This window comes from Dermacentor silvarum, chromosome 1 (assembly GCF_013339745.2).
Source record: "Dermacentor silvarum isolate Dsil-2018 chromosome 1, BIME_Dsil_1.4, whole genome shotgun sequence".
NCBI lineage: Eukaryota > Metazoa > Arthropoda > Arachnida > Ixodida > Ixodidae > Dermacentor > Dermacentor silvarum.
In genome coordinates this window covers 255,659,620-255,679,523 of record NC_051154.1, presented here as the reverse complement: position 1 = coordinate 255,679,523, position 19,904 = coordinate 255,659,620, and the positions used below count along the sequence as shown (strand labels likewise).

At 46.3% G+C, this 19,904-nt stretch overlaps 1 protein-coding gene across 1 annotated transcript in view; it reads right to left on the bottom strand.

Annotated features, from left to right (window-relative positions):
- Window positions 1-19,904, bottom strand: part of LOC119439527 (uncharacterized) — a 394,460-nt gene that overhangs the window by 374,457 nt on the left and 99 nt on the right. The window contains 11 exon segments of the mRNA XM_037704848.2: window positions 1,400-2,581; window positions 3,313-3,437; window positions 4,582-4,804; window positions 8,282-8,379; window positions 10,356-10,607; window positions 12,108-12,294; window positions 14,614-14,629; window positions 17,371-17,509; window positions 17,512-17,524; window positions 18,757-18,816; window positions 18,818-19,093. Coding sequence (XP_037560776.1) covers window positions 1,607-2,581; window positions 3,313-3,437; window positions 4,582-4,804; window positions 8,282-8,379; window positions 10,356-10,607; window positions 12,108-12,294; window positions 14,614-14,629; window positions 17,371-17,509; window positions 17,512-17,524; window positions 18,757-18,816; window positions 18,818-19,093 — 2,364 coding nt within the window. The 3' untranslated portion in view covers window positions 1,400-1,606.

Genomic DNA, 19,904 nt, shown 5'->3' with positions numbered 1-19,904 from the left:
TTGTTTCCTCCTTGGTGCTTGGCTCAGCCACAAGTTCGACTGACAGTGCCTGGAATTCAAACAAAAGCCGAACTCTCATCACCAGCTCTCAAGCAGCAACTTTCGCTGATCATGCTCTACGAAAAATACAGTGATCATACCCATCTATACACTGATGGTTCAACCACCATGGACGGTTCTGCAGGATCAGTGTTTTTTTCTGCGAAAGTCTCCACCTTGAAATTCAAGACATCACACCAGATGACATCGACAGCCGCGGAGCTTGCTGCTCTTCGTAGCGCACTTCGCATAATTCATGAGGAACCACCTAACAAATGGAGTGTTTTCAGCGACTCCAAGGCAGCGCTACATTGCTTGCTTTCCGCCTTACACCGTGGACCCTACGAACAACTAGTCCTCGAAATCCGAGAGCTCCTTCATTGCCTCGTCGAGCAAGGACACGACATCACCTTTCAGTGGCTCCCTAGCCACTGTGGCGTAATGGGTAACGAATGTGCTGATGAAGCTACTTGATCTGCTCATGAAGGTGGTGCACAGGAACCAATCCCGCTGTCAAGAACAGTACTTTGCCGATTGTGGCTTGATGTCGCATTTACAAAGTTGTTTGCTTTCCGCATTGGATGGGAGGATAGTGCTGCGTGTGACCACTGCGGGACGAGGAAACAATAGAGCACGTACTTTGTCACTGTCCCCAATACAGCGCACATAGGCAGTCATTCGCGACCACGCTGGCACGTCTTGACTGGCCGCTTTCGGAGCAGACAGTCCTGGAACGCCGGCCTATACAGTCAGAACAAGTCAGTCAAGGCACTCTTGTTGAAGTTTTTGCGATTGAGTGGACTATCTGACAGACTCTTATTCTCACAGACGTTTCCAACCTCCTCCTTTTCTTTTCTTTAATTCCTTGAATTTTTTTTCGTGACTGCTTTTTCTCTTTCCTATTCTCTCCGCCTTTCATTTCCCCTTCCCCCAGTGCAGGGTAGCAAACAAGAATCTTTTCCGGTTAACCTCCCTGCCTTTCCCACCACGTTTCTCTCTCCCTACTAGAATAACAGCCCTAGCATGAATACGCGAATAAATGTCAGCCCTCAGGTCAAGTAACTCAATATAGAAAATCTTTATTGCCTATAATTCTCTTCTATATCACATAATTGCATAAAAACGTTCTCTGGATGACCAGAACAACTAAATTCCGATGATTATGGCAGAAGTGGCCACCACTGAAATCAAACAGCACGAATAATTTATCTTTTGTCGTCAGCGGGCTCGTCCCAATGCTTCTGTCCGACGACTAATGATCTGCTTGGTTGTAGTGACACTACAGTAGGCTACCGTATTAAAGACAGCCACTCAACAGCAGGCGTTGCAAGATTGTGTGGCTTGCACGCAGGTCCCACACACGTCCTGGGCTCATTTGTCTCATCTTCAGAATCGTCTAACAAAAGAGGCTCCAAGAAACCGTCCACTATTTGCCAGGCTTGAGAAACAGCCTTTTCGGTAGGTTCCTCTCGATCCGCACATTCTTCTTCCATTGCCTCTTGAGCCGTCGATTCAGTCAAGTTCAGTACCCCTGCCACCAACAGCATCATTGCATGCCGCCTCCTCATTACAATCCTGCCCACTGGCGAAAGATTTTTGTTTCCCAGAACTTTGTGTAGATGTCCAGCAGGCAGTTGGAACACAGCCCAGGCTTGGTTGAAGCGCCTGGTTCATGCTGATCGAGAAGTGTTTCATCTTTAAGCCACTTCTCAACGATTCTGAAGGCAGTCCTGAATGAATCGCAACCTGCATCCAGATCGTCATCTTCTATAAAGTCACTATTGTTCGTGACGAGCTGGTCTACTTTCCAGTGCAGGATGTTCGGGCACCACACCCTGGCCTGCACATCTGAGCTGCGCAAAATTTCTACCAGGACATCGGCAATGCACCAAAGAAAACTGAAGAATGTGTTCTCCACATTGGGCTCGTACGTCACCATGTACCAGGCAGAGGCTCTGCGAAGCTTCCGTTTGCGCAGCTCCTCAGAATCGCTGATGCAGTTGTCATGCATTTCTGTTAGAACATCAGTATAGAAGATGTTGCGTGTTGTCTCAGTTAAAAACTTCGTCACGTCACCCTCCGACCCAATTCCATACTGGCTCAGAATTCGGCGTATGTTTGAATTGTGATCTGTAAGGGCTTGAACCGCCGACTCTCTGTAGTTCTCCCACCCTGGCACGGCGAGTGCACGGCACCGGCCTGAATCGACATGCCGATGGCTGAGCCTGCCGACGGCAGCTTCCAGGGAACGGCACATTCGGTACAGGACCCCGAGCACCCAGTCCGACCGGTATGTAGTTTTGTGGCTGCCTTTCTCCATGAAGTCTGGGTAAAGCAGGAGGCGTTCGTCACGCCGCAAGAAGGCTGTCTGACCATTCTTGGCAAAGTCGACGCAGATTGTGATCTTCTCTGCGATGGCAAGACACCTTGGCGAGTGAATTCCCCCCGGCTCCTGGTCAGCCCATGCCAGGTGGGCGTTCGACAGGATCCCGATGGAGTCGTTCTTGATGTAATTGCAGAAAAACTTGATCATGTCATCAGTCTGCAATGAAGACCAAAGAGATGTTCAAATTTGTTAGAGGCTACTGCAGTGTTCAATGATGGCTTCTGGGTAATCAAAAATACCGGGAGTACAAAATGGAAGGCAGCCTACATACTTCCTTGTAGCGAGAGTAAAGAACCAAAAACACTGGTAAAAGCGAGTTAAGAATCTAGCTTTTTATCAGCCAAACTTGAGCCCAGATAGATGAGCAATGCTATCTAGTATCTAACGCTATAGATGTCTCACCATAGATGCAATGTGCACAGAAGACTACCCTTAATATAAAATAGGGGAGTTACATTGAATTTTCGGATACTGTAAGCATGTCTTGCGCCAAGTGATAACAGGGATAATCAGGTGAAAATTTAACACTAAGAAAAAAAGCAAGTGCAGTGCCGCGGTTCTTAATGTGCCAAATAACTGAACCAAAACAAACTAAAAGCTTATAATGAAAGCAACCGTAGTCCAAGATTGTGAAACTTCTGTTCACGCATGTTGTTAATATACAATGATAAGAATAATTATTAATAATAAACATTCTTTAAAATATAATACAAAAGCAGGCCTGTTGAATCTAAATGAAGGCTTGAATAAGAATGCCGTTGGCACCTATAGTACAAATGCCTACCTAACACCACCCACCAACCTCCATACTTTCCCTAATCCTGACCATAAAGCCACCCCCTTCCGTAAATAAAAGTTTAATTCATTCATTCGTGAACAAGACTTGCCGCGATTTCTTTGTTGTCCGGCTCAGGGTTCCTGTCCAAAAAGTTCATGGGAGGTCTGTTTGGTCCCACGAAAAACAGACACTTCTCCCAAATGACGATATACTCGTCCCCGTCCAAGTCTGAGCCTGCATGCCAGAAAAAGAAGAGACGATGCTTATCAAAGGACAGAGCTCCCCGATACTTCGAACAGAGCAATTTCAGATTTAAATAAAAAATCACAGGGTTCAACATCCCAAATCAACACACAGCTTATGAGGGAGACCATAGTCTGAGCCCTCTCCCTCAGTAGGGCTGTTTTTAGCACATACCACGGAAGACGGTGTTCAATGGTATACAGAATACAGAACATTGGTGGACATGAAAATACCCCCAGTCAAGCTGTCCTCGGAGGCATCGTTCTCTTCAACTCACCAAAACGTTATCTTCACATTGGCTTTATGTAGTGCACATTCACTCCACTGCTGCGGCTGATAGTGTCGCCTGCACTGGGATGACACGACCCTAATACGAAAACTGCAGGCACAGGGGAATGAACTCTCAGTCTGCTTCTCACATCAACGAGTCTCTGAAACTCCGAGATTACGCGACCTCCAGCTTTAAACGTAGATGAAGGCATTGCCTACGAAGCCACGGCCACCTCAACTTGCCCAACCTTGGCACCCACTGCAGATTACCGCTAAGCTGAAGCGCACAGGCCACATATGCGTTCAGCTGCACTGACAGCCATGCACTAGTTGCCATGGCCAGGCTAGAAGAGGAGACAGGCTCTTTTGCCACACACTTCTTATATTGAGGTTCAATGTATATATTGTTCTAAGGACAAGTTATAAAATGCTTCGTAATATTGAGAATTTAGTTATATTGAAATTCATTACATCGAGGTCAACAGTATTTAGAAAGCAGCTCACAAAGTATATCTTAGCAGTAGTTACACGACTTGTTTATAGCTTGTCGCATGGCTCTGGATCAACCAGTGAGGAGGTGGGATGGAGCTAGATTTTTTTAGCTGCTTGAAGAACCCTGAAATGCTGTTTGCGGAACCACCGGGCTTCATGTAACCCAGTTTGACCCTCGTATTCAGAAATGGCATGAATGTGCCAAAGACGCTCATGCGTATCCATCGGCGCATTGACATCTTCCTGAACACAAGGGTGAGAATTTCTGGTCTGCTGCAACCAAATTTACTACTAATTTTGCAACACCTTCAGTCACTAATGTACTAAAGGTAAGATGGAAAGTACTGCGAGTAGCCACAAAATGCAGGCTTACCAGCCATTTCGTCAGGGTGTGGCCTGGGTCCGTGTGATGGAAACACGATGCAGTCAATGACGTGGTGCAGCTCTGGCACGTCAATGGCGGTGAACTTTCGCACGTCGCCCAGGTGCAGGCAGGGGCACTTGGTGACAAGGACAGTGCCCGTGATGACAGTCCGCTTAGGTGGTTCATGGTACTGCACATGTGGTCTGCATATCTCGGTGCACTGTACAAACACCTGCACAATCCAATAAGCCTTTGGCGAAGGGCACCAGCAGACCGAAGTCTTGAAGGAACAGGGGAAAAAAGCATTAGCGAGATTTAGGGAACAATAAAGCTTTGCAACGACTGTATTGCACAAGCACGTTAAAAATCAAAATAGCCCGAGATGAGTTCCACTGGCAGACTTTAGTCTTGAAGGAACAGGAAAAAAGCATTAGGGAGCTTTAGGAACAGTAAGGCTTTGTATCTGTGTACACTGGACTAACACCTGCAAAAACAGGCTAGTGTGAGGCGAGTTGCACTGGCACACCTAAAACAAGCATTAAGGACTTTTAGGGAACAATAAGGCTTCACACATGAGCGCACAGCATACCAGGTGAACCTATGCAGGGTGTCCTAGCTATTGTGCTTCGTATTTTTAAAAAGTGCATATTGTTCACAGTTGAGTACAGCAGCCACCAGTATTTTTTGATGCTGACAAAAAAAGCCTGTAAAAAAATGAAAATATCACGCGACTAACCGTCCACCCGCATCGGAAAGCAGCGCCCTCAAACACGCTCCACAGGAGTTAGTGGGCTATCTCTCTTCCACCAACACCGATGCAGTGTTGCCAGGTCCGACGAGGCGGCGTTGCCAAAAGCTAGAGAAGTTGCAGCCCATATGTAGCCAAACACGAAAAAAGCGCAAAACATTTCGTAGCCAAATATAGCCATTTTTATTTGCAGTTTTATTTGAGCATACATCTTCAAATTCGACTACGGCAATCCTTTTTTTGCACAACCCGTCGTAACAAAATTTCCATGCCGCCGTGACGGTCGGCGCTTGACATCAACAACAGCAACATCGTGCTTGCACAGAACCCTTTTTGGTTGGGCCCGGAAGCTCCAAGTTCCAGCGAATCACTGCCGAGGGCTAAATCAGTGCTTTTATTTTATGACAGATAGTACTGAGTTATTATATTTAGTTAATTACAGTAATATTAACTACGAACAGCTTTTTAGCTGTCGTGAAAGCAAAATAATGTTTAGCATCGTCGAACTCTCACGTCATATCTGCCTACAGGGTACATGTTCAGCTGTCCAGCGATCTGCGACCTGCTCATGGCTTCTTTTTTTACGAGCTAAAACAAGTCTTTCAAGCTATGATATCTCCTGTTATTTGTCTCATCATCCTATCTTGTTTTCACGTGTTTTTTTTTCAATTAGCTTGGCCCGGGTTAGTTGATACATGCCCTATAAGGTCTCTAGCACGGCAAGAACATGCGTTAAAATAAAGTGTCAGACAACAGATGCCACTCGCTGTCCGAATCGGTGTAAGCGAAGCTTTAAAAGGTTACTATGCAGACGGCACACCAGTGTAAGAAGCGCGCAGTCGTTTTCGGCGACGAGCATGTCCCGAACGTAACTTCCTGGAAATGGTAAAAGCCGTGACGCCACACAAAGAGCAAAGGTAAACAACAAATTGACAACAGTGGTTATTCTGTAAAAAGCGGTTACTGGCAAAAAGCAAACTATGTTGATGTGAATAAAGTTTTAGAATAGGGCAAAGTTAGGGGCCCCAAAGAGCTTTGTGGGTGTTAGCGTTGGGGCATAAACATTAAAACAAAATATACCATTTCATGATAAGAAGAGTAATTTAGTTTTTCGTGTTTAATTACAATTTAGAACTTATTCTATTAGCAGCAAGCAACTTGTTGCGCTTAGTTTTGAGTAACCAACTTAACGTACCTTTACCAAGCCAAGTCAATAATGTTTGTTAGGCCTACGAGCCATGAAATCGACAATTGAATTCGGAAAATAGCGTGCCCGATGCAAAACCCAAACACAGTTTGCGTCTTGCTGATGCGCAGTGGCTTCTACGCTATTTCTTTCGGGCCCCAAAACATTTGAGGCCCCTATTCTAAAAGTCTGGGAATTGCTGGGGTTTCACGTGCCAAAATCACTATACGATTGGAAGGCAGGACACAGTGGGGGGGGACTCCGGATTAATTTTGGCCAGCTCGGGTTGCTTACCGTACACCTAAATCTAAGTACACGGGTGTTTCTGCATTTCACCTTGATGGAAATGCAGCCGCCATGGCCGGGAATCAAACCCACGTCCTCGAGCCAGCAGCGCAACAACTCACAAGCTAAGCTAACACGGCGGGTGAAGTTCATGTGACATGGTGCACTGATGTTTGATGTTGTTATGTTTCGATAATAGCAGAATGAGTATCTTTATCCGTGACAATATGGGCAAACCATGCATCTAGAAGTAAAAGCACCAGAACCCACATTTGGCTCGGGGTCTTGCTCCCACTTCCCCATGTTTGGATTCTCCCCTCGGAGGAGGATCCGATCTTACGTCCAACCTATCGAAATGAATCTCGAATGTAAGCACAGACAAACAATCATCTAGCAAGAGAAGGAAACAGCACTAACGCTTCGTGCGAAATACGTGGAGTAGTTTGAAAGCTGTGCCCGGCGCGATACTTCACCCAGAATTAAGACATAGACATGAACACACTGGGGCGTGTCATCCACCCGTGCTTCCCTTCTTTCATGTCGGCGCCACAATCGCCCAATGGCCCCGATTCTATGTTACTGCTCTCCCTTCCCGAGCATGGCCATGCGAGTACAGTGTACTGTGAAAAAACCACTACTCCCAGGTTCATCCCGATGCCCTGCGATCGGGTGCATAATGGTCAAGCGGGGTGTAAGTTTATGTGCATCAAGGATCAAAGCCACCGGCTAAGACAATGGTGCAGAGAGGGATGGGAAGGAAAGGGGAGAGGGTCATTTCGCGCACGCATACACGCACAGCCACACGGCCGGCTCAGCCAGCTATAACATAGCCTTCGAGATTTGCTTCTACCCAATCAGAGCCATCTCTGGAGCATCGATTAGGGTGCCACTTATAGCTGAAACAAAGCCAAGTCACAGATTTTCAGTAGCCCAAATATGGCCACATAGCCAGCTCGTCCAAGTCGAAGTCAAAAATTTTTTCCTGTAGCCCAATTTGACTATATATAGCCAAACATGGCAACACTGCTCCTATGTGTAACTTGTTTGAGGGCACTACGCTTTTAGATGTGCGCGGGTGGTTAGTTACACAAAATGCTTCATATTTTGCTGGCTTTCTTTATGAACTGTAAAAAATAAATGGGCAAAGAGTACCTAGCTGAAAACATGCCAGCTTAAGTTTCAATTTCCTACAGATTCTTCATTGACAGCATCGCATTCAGGGAAATATTTAAACAATAGCTAATTTCCATTATAATTATTCAATTAAAGGGCATCAACAAAAGACTACTCGCGGCTACTCTAATTGACTGAACATTATGACATGGGTCAGTAGGTGGCAGGATTTACTTGAGATCTGACTAAGGTGGGTAACACGACCTTGAGTCATCATCGCCAATACGTTGCAAAACTGACATTTTTTGTAACTGTCTACTTGACAAGGAAACCAAAATGCCTCTTTTCATATGACACTGGTTAGCATTCTTACTCACCTCGCCATACCGGAGCTTGTTTGTAGTGTCAACCACTCCAAGCATGTTGCAGGCAGGATCCACGGGCAGCACTATGCGAGTCTTGTACCGAAGGCCCGCTGAAAATTCACAAACAAGAGGAGCACTGTTCATCTTGGGCAAGACATGGCAGTACCTTCAGTGTCACGCAGCAACAGCCCATCCCCATCCTTGGCCTCGTGGAAATGGAGGGGAGGGCAGTTTATGACAGCTTTTGCAGCTATCGGCCCCCGACATCTGAACTTGCATCCCTCCTTCCATGACAGAGCAGCACATTCTGTGCTGTGGTCATGTGAACATGTCAAAGATTGGCTTACAATCAGTTCTTCCACACAAGGGTGGCTATGCAGTCCTCTTCAAAAAGCATATATGAACTTGTCCAGGTTACTGTTTCCTGCCTATGCACTATGGCAGTATGCAGTATGCACACCAAGGCATGTGCGTGCAATTCCAGTCCTGCACCACTGACTCAGAAATGGAAGAATGCATGCATAACTGCCAATCATACCCCCCTCCTTAGCATGCATCATGTAACATAACAAGAAATTATAAAAGTGAGAATGCACCCCAGTTTCCTCCATTCTTCTCTCCAGGCAGCTAGCACTTTGACACACTTAAGGCCATAAGGTTATTAGTTAAAACACAATTAGCAATTTTTTGTTATTCAATTATGCATTAAACAAGATGCAGGAAAACCAGAACACACCGCCGATTCACTTGGCAGTAATTATCAGATTATAACACACCCCCGAATCAAAGACGCGCCCACTTTCCATTTGTCCAAACTAGTAAACTAACGTGGAAATAACAGTAAACCTCCTAAATAAAGCACAAATCCAATGTGCAACATATTTTTTAGCTAGAAAGATTATTGCACAATGGCAGCCGGTTTTCTAAATATATCCATGCTATGCGGCAAGGCATATCAAAGTTGCAAAGAGGTTAAGGTGTCATGTGCGAGTGAACGCGCTGGCAATTTTTGCGCATCGGAATTGGGTAAATACCGTAATCACACATTGTGACCTAAGGTTATTGCTAGAAAATCTTCCTAGAGTGAGCCGGAAATAAAAATTGTGAGATTTTACGTGCCAAAACCACGATCCGATTATGATCACACTGGGTACGTGACACTTCGTGTGCTCAGCGCATACACTGTCCCCTAAGCTCAACCGAGACAGACGTTGCCACTAAAGGGGTCACTATAGTTCGAATCATCTGGCGACGGGCAAATCGACATATTTGGACTAGCGTTTTCTTGACCATACAATCACATAGGTGCCTTATTGAATATACATTTGTTGCAGAGTGTCCACCCAACTACCATATACGTCTTCACAGTTTGCACAATTGTACTCGCCGAAATTCGTATCATCGAGACACAACTAAAACTAGCTAAATTAAAGAGTCAGAGCTGAACTCACTCAGGCACACGCACGTAAAGAGCATTTACAGTATAGACCACTTATAATGTAACCGTTAATAGTGCAGAACTGGCTACAGCGTGGCCTTTTCCGACTCCCGTTTACCCTCCCATAGAACTCTATATATACGGATACCGCTTACACTGCAGCCGCGTGAGATGAAATACCGGTTATAATGCGAATTGCGCGGGAAAATCTCGCCGACAAAGGCAGTAGCAAGCATGCTTCTCAACTGAGGTGCGCCCACTGATGGGAGAGAAGATCAACGAGGGCGATGCGGAGGAGGAGCACGAGACATGGAGCACGAGTCGAAGGGCGATAAAATCGTTGCCGTGCGCCGTATGTGCTTGTGAAAGCAGCGAAAGGCCTTGGGGGATGAGAGGGAAGGAGGGAGGGAGGGGGGCCAACGCTGTGCTGTGGCACCAAATGCGTATCTTCCAACTGGGCGCAAGGGTAACTGGCGTCGCAATCTCCCTCGCGAAAGGGGCAAAGCGAGAAGGCAGCGCGGGAGGGAGGGAGGGCGGTCGGGACCACAGAAAAATTTGTATCTGGAAATTCGTATTAGCCTTGATCGTATCGAGATTCCACTGTACTACTCTGCAATTGCACCTCGTGAACATTTTAAGATTACTTACCGAATGCATTTCGGTACGCGGCTAGAAGCAGCGGCCGAAAGAAGGGGTCCAGTGAGAGCTGAAAGCCAGCCTTGGACAGGTCCCCGTACGGTAGCGGCAGCTTCGACCACGCTGCCAGCACGTTAACGACACTGGACTCCTCGACGAGGACGTCTGTGAATTGTATGTTTTCTTGCACACGGATAAATGTGTCTGTCCGCACTCCCAGCTGCTCCAGGATCGTAATCAGGGGTCGGTTCAATGTCACAGAGCCTGGAATAAAGCAAAATAATGAAGGCGCTTCAAAAAAAGCAAAGGACCACACAACAGGGTAGTACGGGAGTGCAGTAGGTTGGTCCAGCATTCTCACGACAGTTTGCAAAATATATCCTCAGTGCATGCTGTCTGATGGTTTGACAAGGCACAAAGGAACAAGGGAAAGCACAAGAACCAGAAACTGTCCAAGAACAACGGCATGACAACGACAAGACTTATTTTGGGTGTTGCTCAACACCTCGTGCCATGGAAAAGTGGAAACTAAAGTGCAGTTGGATCCAGTGAACCCAGCATATTTACCACTAGCTGCCCCCTCTGCCATCAAGATGATGAGCCCATGGACACAACTAACTTACTATGGACTTGCCCAGTTACTGCAAATAACAGACGTCGTCATTCCGACTAAGCCAAAGTCAGCATGCAGATGAACATAGCCTAGAGACATGGCTGAATGGCACCTCTTATCACCCGCTCCTCTTTTGCATTCAGGAGGCCAGTTTGGTCTGACTGCTCCGAAAGACGAAAGAGATACTTTTCCCATCCCCTCACAAGACTTGAGGGCATTGTATGAATAAAGATCTTTTTTCCTACTGACGAAATCACAGGCAGTGAAGGCACAACAATGACAGTGCAACGTCAATGACATGATGAGGCACTGTGTGGCTCAATTCAGGCACTGTCTGCATATTCAGGCATGTCTGGGTATCAGTATGTCATCATGTAGCGTGTTCGTATTTCATTGTTTTCATTGCTTTCAAAGTATGCTAGACATGAAATGGTTGGTGCTCTCATATCCGAAGTCCCTAGAGGGAGTTCTTGCATGGATCTTACAGTGTACAAACTCGGAAGAAAGAAAATTCTTGATCTGTTCTTTGGCAGTGCACATCTCACAATTCTGAAGATTCAAAAGACATAAATTTTAAGTTTCAATAGACAGAATTTATTGGTGCCTATGTAATGCTCTGTGTCGATCAACATTTCCATGCTCTAGTGACAACTTCAAGTGCGAACAGCTTCGAGAATTTTAAGGGACATTAACACCAATTAGACAAGGACAGACTCAATGAGGTGACGTGCCTCAACTGTAAATGATATTTCTAAATATCATAATCTGAATTAAACCTGAATAAGAAGTCACGAGTTCAAGTGCCACACATGATGCTTGTGTTTTAGGTGCATGTTTAAGGACCCCAGGAAGTCAATAATAATCTAGGGTGCCAATGCCATGGTGCCAATCTATGGTACCAATGCTATGGTGCAATGCTAGGACACCAATGCTATGGTGTCTCATAACATCAGTGTTGCTTTGTGCCATTTAAACTCATGAGACCAAAGAAGGACATAACGAACATGAAAAGATGGACATGGCAAGCACTACTAAGAAATATCAATGAGCGATTTTGCCATTTATCTCATCTTCCTTTGGTAACATGTTTGTGCTTCTTCATTGCTTCACCAACAGGACCAAAAGAATACACATCCAATCAATCAACATACGAGATGTGGAGACTTTGACCACGTCGAGGTACTCCGAGATGGTGCAGGAGAAAGTCTGCATGCTGGGCCGTAGGCACAGCAGCTTCTTGCTGGGCAGGGCAGGGTTGATGCAAAGCATGCCCTTGGATGCGGCATACCGAACTTGCATGGCCGACGGACAGTCTGTCAGCTTCATCACGTCGTACACCTGTGCACACATTTTTTGCCCTTAGAAGAGTACAGGCATATATTTTCAAAGTTGAAGAAACTCCACAACATGCTTCTCGCATGCAAAACAGTCATACTTGGCAAGGTTTTGTTGGCATCAAAAAACTACTGGTGGCTGCTCTACTCAACTGTGAACAATATGCACTTTTTAAAAATAAGAAGCACGATAGCTAGGACACCCTGTATAGGTTCACCTGGTATGCTGTGCACTCATGTGTGAAGCCTTATTGATCCCTAAAAGTCCTTAATGCTTATTTTGGGTCTGCCAGTGCAACTCGCCTATCACTAGCCTGTAGCGATAAAGCCCAAACCAAAATAAACGACGCCGCATGCGATCATAAGCCCGCGTTACACCAAGATGACCTGCTGTAGGTTCGTCGTGAAGCTGATGGAGGACAGTAATACGCATGTGGGAGGGTACCACCAGCAAGCGCTCAGGGCCTTCGGGGCAAAAACTATGGGGGTATAAAGTTCCGTTATGCAAGGTAAACATCCGGAGTGACTCGTCAAAGGGCCTGGAACCGAGACTGTTGATGGAATGTAACGCCGGATCACGCCGCTGTTCATCGCCGAAATGAAGTAACTGAGATATAGAAAGGACACGGGCATTGGTGCCAGGGTTGGTGCTGTCGGGTAGATCCACGGGATAATGCGACAAGTAATCCGCATCCTGATGTAATTGGCCAGACTTGTGGATGACAAAAAACGAGTACTCTTGTAATTGCAAAGCCCAGCGTCCGAGACGGCCTGTAGGATCTTTCAGCCAGGAAAACCAGCACAGCGCATGGTGGTCAGTGACTACCGTGAATGGGCGGCCAAAGAGGTATGGCCGAAATTTAGAGATTGCCCAAACAAGGGCAAGGCATTCACGCTCATTAATTAATTGCATTCCGAGGCAGGGAGCAGGCAGCTGGCGTAGGCTATGACGCAGTCACGACCATGCTGGAGCTGGGCAAGGAAGGCGCCGATTCCGTATCCACTGGCATCCGTCCGAACTTCTGTAGAAGCAGATGGGTCGAAGTGCGCCAACAGAGGAGAAGTCGTCAGAAGGCGGATAAGCGCAGAAAATGCATGAGCTTCTGAATGGCCCCAGACGAAAGGCATATCTTTCTTGAGAAGGTCGGTGTGCGGACGAGCGATATCAGCGAAATTTTCGAAAAAGCGACGAAAGTATGAACATAGGCCAATGAAGGAGCAAACGCCTTTGCTTCAGCAAGGTGCAGGGTAATGCTTCATGGTGCGAATTTTTTCTGGGTCAAGTCGGATTCCTACACCATTAACAAGGTGGCCGAGCACTGTTATTTCGCGGCGACCAAAATGCTCTTGGATGAAGCTGAAGACCGGCACTGCGGAACACTTGGAGGATGGCGGACAGGCGCTGAATATGGCTGTCAAATGTCGTTGAGAAAACAATAACGTCATCTAGGTAACATAAGCAGGTCGACCATTTGAAGCCACAAAGGAGCAAATCCATCATGCGTTCAAATGTGGCTGGCGCATTGCATAGGCCGAAGGGCATAACTAAATTGGTGTAGCCCGTCAGGTGTTACAAAAGCGGTCTTCTCGCGGTCCATAGGATCCACGGCAAGCTGCCAATAGCCACACCGCCGGTCGATAGATGAAAAATAACTCGCTCTGTGGAGGCAATCGAGGGCATCATATATGCGTGGCAACGGACATGCATCCTTAGTGATCTTTTTGAGGTGTCTGTAATCGACACAGAAATGCCAGGTGCCGTCTTTTTTTCTTGACGAGCACAACTGGGGATGCTGGGCTAGACAAAGGTTCTATAATGTCTTTTGCCACCATCTTGTCACTTCGGTTTATATAATCGCCCGATCAGCAGCAGAAACACCATACGGACAGCGATGAATAGGGTTTGCGATGAATAGGGTTGTCTGGCCAAGTTTGCGTCATATCGCGCGCGACCACTTTGGAGTTCTGTGCTTGGGTGATGGGGATGAACCTCAACCAAAAAAAATGTTGCACAAAAACATATATTAACAAATATTTACAGGCGAGTAGCACAGGCGCAGCAGCAACCAGCCAAGATGGCGAGGAGTAACCTCTACTTCTTCGGTGCTGGCCTAATGCTGACCTCTGCTTCAGTGCCAGCCTTCTGTCTCGCGGAAATATTGGCAGCTGTGTACCAGTCTACAAACATACAGCCACAAAATTTTTTTTGCAGTGAAGCTGTAACAGCGAAATTACAAATGTTTGATAAACGACTTTGCGACCATCATGGTTTCTCGCTCATCTTCGCTACCCTCTACACAGGCATTCTCTCCTTGCCACATACTGTCACCAGCTGTATGCTGTGCAATATGTGGAAAGGGTCACAACTACACAACACAAAAAAGCTCTTCCATAGTGCACCTCTGACCACACTATGTGATGCAGAGCTCTGCAGCACAATACTGAAAATGTGCCCAGCAAAACCATGTGAAGCGATGACTTGAGCTATGTGGTTGCTGCATTTCAGACCTCGGAACTGAACACTAAGTCAGTTTTCTTATGAAAATGGGGCACACGCATTCAATACATAGAATGTGGTTTACAAACAATTTATAGTGCCTATTTCAGTCATTATCGTGCATAAAATGAGGCTTTTAGTGCCTGTGCTAGCTATCTAACCCTGTCAAAAAAGCAATCAACTCCAATTATGAAATTTCCAATTGGAAAATTCCAATCGTAAATAAGTACATAACTGGACCAATTGAACTACAGTTAAGCCTGGACGTAATGAAATTGACAAACTCCCGAAAAACTTTGCTATAAAGAGGATTTCGTTATATGCAGGCTCGGCACGAAAATTCGAAAAAGAAACGAACCCGTATTTACTCGATTCTAACGCGCCCTCAATTGTAACGCGCACCCATTTTCGTCGAAGCACTCATCCTTGGAATGTCGCACCAGGTACTGGACGCGTGGACGTGTGTCGTTTCGCACAAGCCCGAGGCATCAGAAACGAAGAGCGAGCGTCACGATGCCGTCGTATAGCGTAACAGTAGAACCCCGCTGTTACATTCCCGGGTGCTGCGTTTTCCTGTCTGTTACGTTGTTTACGGCCATTCCCGGCACAGCTTCCATAGAACCCAATGCATTGGTAACCCCGCTGTTGCGTCGCAACTGTGGGACCGTTCCCGCATCATACGTTGCGAACTGCCACCCCGGGCAGGCCCGAGCGGCCATTTTGACTTTTCATGTCGCTTGGCTTGGTGGCGTGACGATAGCATTGGCCGCCCAAAGTGGCGAGGGCAACAACTATGACGTATTTTCTGTTCTAAAGATGGTGTCTATGACGCATTGTGGCCCTAAAATTGGTTTTGGCTCATAGATGTTCCGTATAAAGTCCAAGGGAGATAACGCAGTCACCGCGTGCCGTATGCTGTATGTGCGAGTGAAAGCGTGCGAGGGGATCCAACGACCAGTCTAAATCTCGCGCGCCCAAGAAAGAAAAGCAGGGAGGAAGTGCGCCTTCTTCCGTTGCGCTCGAGGCACCAGCGAGGGAGCGAGGGGGGAGGAATAGCAGGCGGCGTTGTACTGTACTCTGGCATCAACTGCGTACTGCAACCCGCCGCGGTTGCTTAATGGCTATTGTGTTGGGCTGCTGAGCACGAGGTCGCAGGATCGAATCCCAGCCACGGCGGCCACATTTCGATGGGGGCGAACTGCGAAAACACCCGTGTACTTAGATTTAGGTGCACATTAAAGAACCCCCGGTGGTCAAAATTTCCGGAGTCCCCCACTATGGCGCGCCTCATAATCAGATCATGGTTTTGGCACGTAAAACCCCCCAACTGCGTACTACGCGGCGGGTCGTGCAGGCCGTATCTTGAAAGCGATCTGCGTTGGGGGCAGTCTACTCAGTGTAGGTGAGTCGGTAGCAGTGCAGTGTAGGTAGCAAGCGGCAGGATCAGGTTTTAATGAAGGGAGAGGGAAAGGTCACACCCGCGGCAGCAACATCACCGGGTCGAGTGATGCAGGCCCGCCTTGCACACGCTCACGCACTTTGCATTCCGTAGCGGCGGAGAAGGTGCTTCCGGTTGCTGCTTGCGCAAAAATGACAGAATTTTGGGCGAAATCTCTAGGTTGTGGGCGGTGAAAATTCGTTATTTCGAGGGGATCTCCCGCTGCCACTTCGTTACGTAGAGGTCTCAAATACATGTGCTTCTAAAGAGTAACGGCGGGGAATAGAAAAACTTTGTCATATCCAGGAATTCGTTATATGGAGGTTCGTTATAAGCAGGTTTAACTGTACTGGAACGTGACCAATTGGTTTTTGTTGGAGTGGACAATTGTACCGGATGGGTGCCAATTGATTTGAAATCAACTGGTTGCAATAACCAATTGCAGCAATGGGCCATACCAATACCTATATATACCCGACAAAGCAAACCTAAATAGGATTCCAGCTGTCAGAAACCGGTTTGCTATAGCCTTGGTACTGCATGCATATATAGCTATAATTCATTCCAGTTTCCTTGAATGGGTTCATAAAGTACGATTTCTCAGTTGGTTACGCTCTAGCTAGTTTATTCCTATTGGTAGTAGAGTTGGGGATGTAAGGTGGGCCTAGCTGGTTCAAACTGGCAAGTCCAATTTTACTCAATTGGTTGCATCCCCAACTCGTAACCAAGTCTTAACTCGCAATCATAACCAAATGGAGGTAAGGATTTCCCAATGGGCCCAGTTGATTCCAATTGGCAAGTCCAATCGGACTCAAAGTCAGTTGGTTTCACTTTGACTTAATCATAACCAGTTGGAACTAGGGATTTTCCAATCGGTTCCAATTTGGTCCAGTTCATTTCAATTGGCAACTCCAATTGGTTTCTCCTCAGACCCAATCGTAAAAGGTTGGAAGTAAGGATTTTCCAATTGGTTCCTATTGGTCCCAGTTGATTCCTATTGAGAAAGCTAATTGGAGTCAATTGTTTGTTTGTTTTTACTGAGAATACCCACATTTTTATTGCCTAAATATCGACATCAGAATACCTTCGTTATATCTGAACATTCATTATATCCAATAATTATTCTTGTTTATGAATTCATATACGTGCCAATACGTACTCCCTGACGAAGGAAGCTTCCGACAACGGCGTCCAGCAGAGCATCCAGAGACGAGTGCAGATTCAGTGTGAACGACAGTTTGTCCAGGTTGTCATTCCTGAACGACATACGGATGGCGAACTCCTGTTCTCGAAGTGGACCTGCAGAGTGGCAGAATGCATTTCAGTTATTGTTAAAAAGTTTTAGTGCATCATAAAGCACATGTGCCCACTTTAATATACAAGGCCCAAAGTAGGCACGCAAAAAATGCACAAAAGAGCCTTGTGCAGCATTACATACACATGCAAACTTCCTTGGGTCTCTTGCGTAGCTAGTGTTACAACATAACTGCACCCACGCCACCCACTTCAACCAAAACTTGTCCTTGCTACTTGTGCTTCATCACGACAGTGAAAAATAAATGCTAAATTCAGCTTTTGCTTAACTTTACTCTCACTTAGAGGGCAGAGTATTAGCAATCTTGTATTGTTTTTGAGATCGGCTATTCGTTGCGACACTCTTGGCATGCCTGCCAAGCTAGGGACCTCAAAATTTGGGAACATTGTCAGGTAGGGGGGGGGGGGAGGAGAGAGGCAACAACAACAAAAAATACAAAGCTAACACAATGCATCAAGCACAAGGTTGCAAATTCATCCGCCGGCAGTTACCACTCCTTGAATGCAGAACAGTTTGCAGCTATGTTTATGAAGTTTGCAGGTATGGTTTAGGCACAATGAAAAGTGCGCCCATTGCTGAAAAATTGCTTTGATTTCCATCCATCAGATAGCATGACAGCTTGATGCCAAAAGTACTATTGTGTGCCCTTTCCGCCTCCGCAACGCTTTCCGCAACACACATGTCTCGCACTCAAACTGATCTCTAGTCGCTTCTCGTTCCGCAGCCCTTTCCTCTCAAACTTGCACCCTCCTGCTCATCGAACCTCGCCTGTGACTCCGCTCCCTCAAGTGCCATTTAAAACTCAACAACATGCATGCAGCTGAGTGTGAATCTATGTAAACTGTAAAAGTTAGGTTAGGTTAGTTAGATCAGTCAACAATCAAGTCAATAGGCAATAATTTTTAGACATTGTCTTTGCATCCCACGTCTTTGTGTTCGACGTCGACGTACACTGCCAGCATGTCGGCGATGGTCTTATTTAGGCGCTCGGTGAGGCCATTCGTCTGCGGGTGGTAGGCGGTGGTCCGATGAACTATATTTTACTTGTTTTTACCTATATACTTTTGGACATTTTTGATAGGGCTATCTTCTACATAACCATCGTACCCCCCCCCCGGTCCCATGGCCTCACTGCTGAAATCGTGTAAACGCGAGCCTACAGCGCTGGTGCAATGCCTGCTGTTAGAAAGGACTTCGCAACAATAAATTTACAGACCTGCGCAGGGCGACAGATGAGCCGGCCTGGTGTAACAAAGGTGCTGCGTACAAGGTACAAGGCAGGTGCCACGGACCAGCTGTGGCAGTTTCTCATCATGGAACAGTCTGCAGGCAGCATAGAAGGCACGCAAAAACACCACAACGTTGCCAGTGTCGATGCTGGACACCACCAATGGCTCCTTCTTTGATCGAGTCTCGATCTCCCGCACCAGCTTGTTGAATTCTGACCCAGACATGAGGACCATCTGGTCGAGAACATCGAAGGTGATGTGCAGGTTGGCCTTGAATGCAAAGGCACAAGGAAACTGCAGAGTCCTCTGCACCTCACACCGCACCTAGAAAATCAGTGTACAATATTTGGCACAACAGGATCACCCGTTTCTTTTATTGCAAAAACAATTATACACGCACTCTCGCTGCAATACTGGTGCTGAAGACTTGCGATACACACCTTGCGATACACATGCCTGCCTGCCTGCTTCAGGCAGGTAGCGAAAGGAGGCAGAACTGGTGTTCCTAAATTCTGGCATCCCTTGTTGGCAAGCAAACAAGCGCCTTACATACATGAAGAAATTGCTTTCTCCTTACTGTTTCTGTGGCTTATGTACGTTATACTAAAATACAATGGCCAGTTTACTGTACGTTGTGTTTACTTACACAAAGAAATAGCATTGTAACTATCACTAATCTAACTCTTATCTATCACTAATCGCCAATAAATGGCAAATTGAGCCTTTCTGTGCTAATGATGAGTCGTGCTAGTCCAGAGATTCCAGGAGTCCACAGAGGCGTTTAGCAGTCATTTTTTATTTTGATGGGAATGCTGTGCTTGTGAATGGTACCAGCATTTGAGACAGCAAAAGTTTTTTGTGGGTATGGTTGACTGAAATGTAGCGTATGCTTGGCTTCTAAATTCTAATATTCTAAAGCTGTGTTAATAATGCGATACCGGTTTGTAATAAGAACCGACTAGAGAAGCAATTTTAAATCTAAACTGTCTCAGCCTGACGAGGCTGCAACCATGTTTGATCGTGTTTGCCTACAACAGAAACTATCTGAAACTAAACTTTCCATGTGGTCTGAAATTTTATTGCAGCTTGCCCTTAAGCAAAGGATGCTTAACAACAAAACTGGAACAAAATGTAT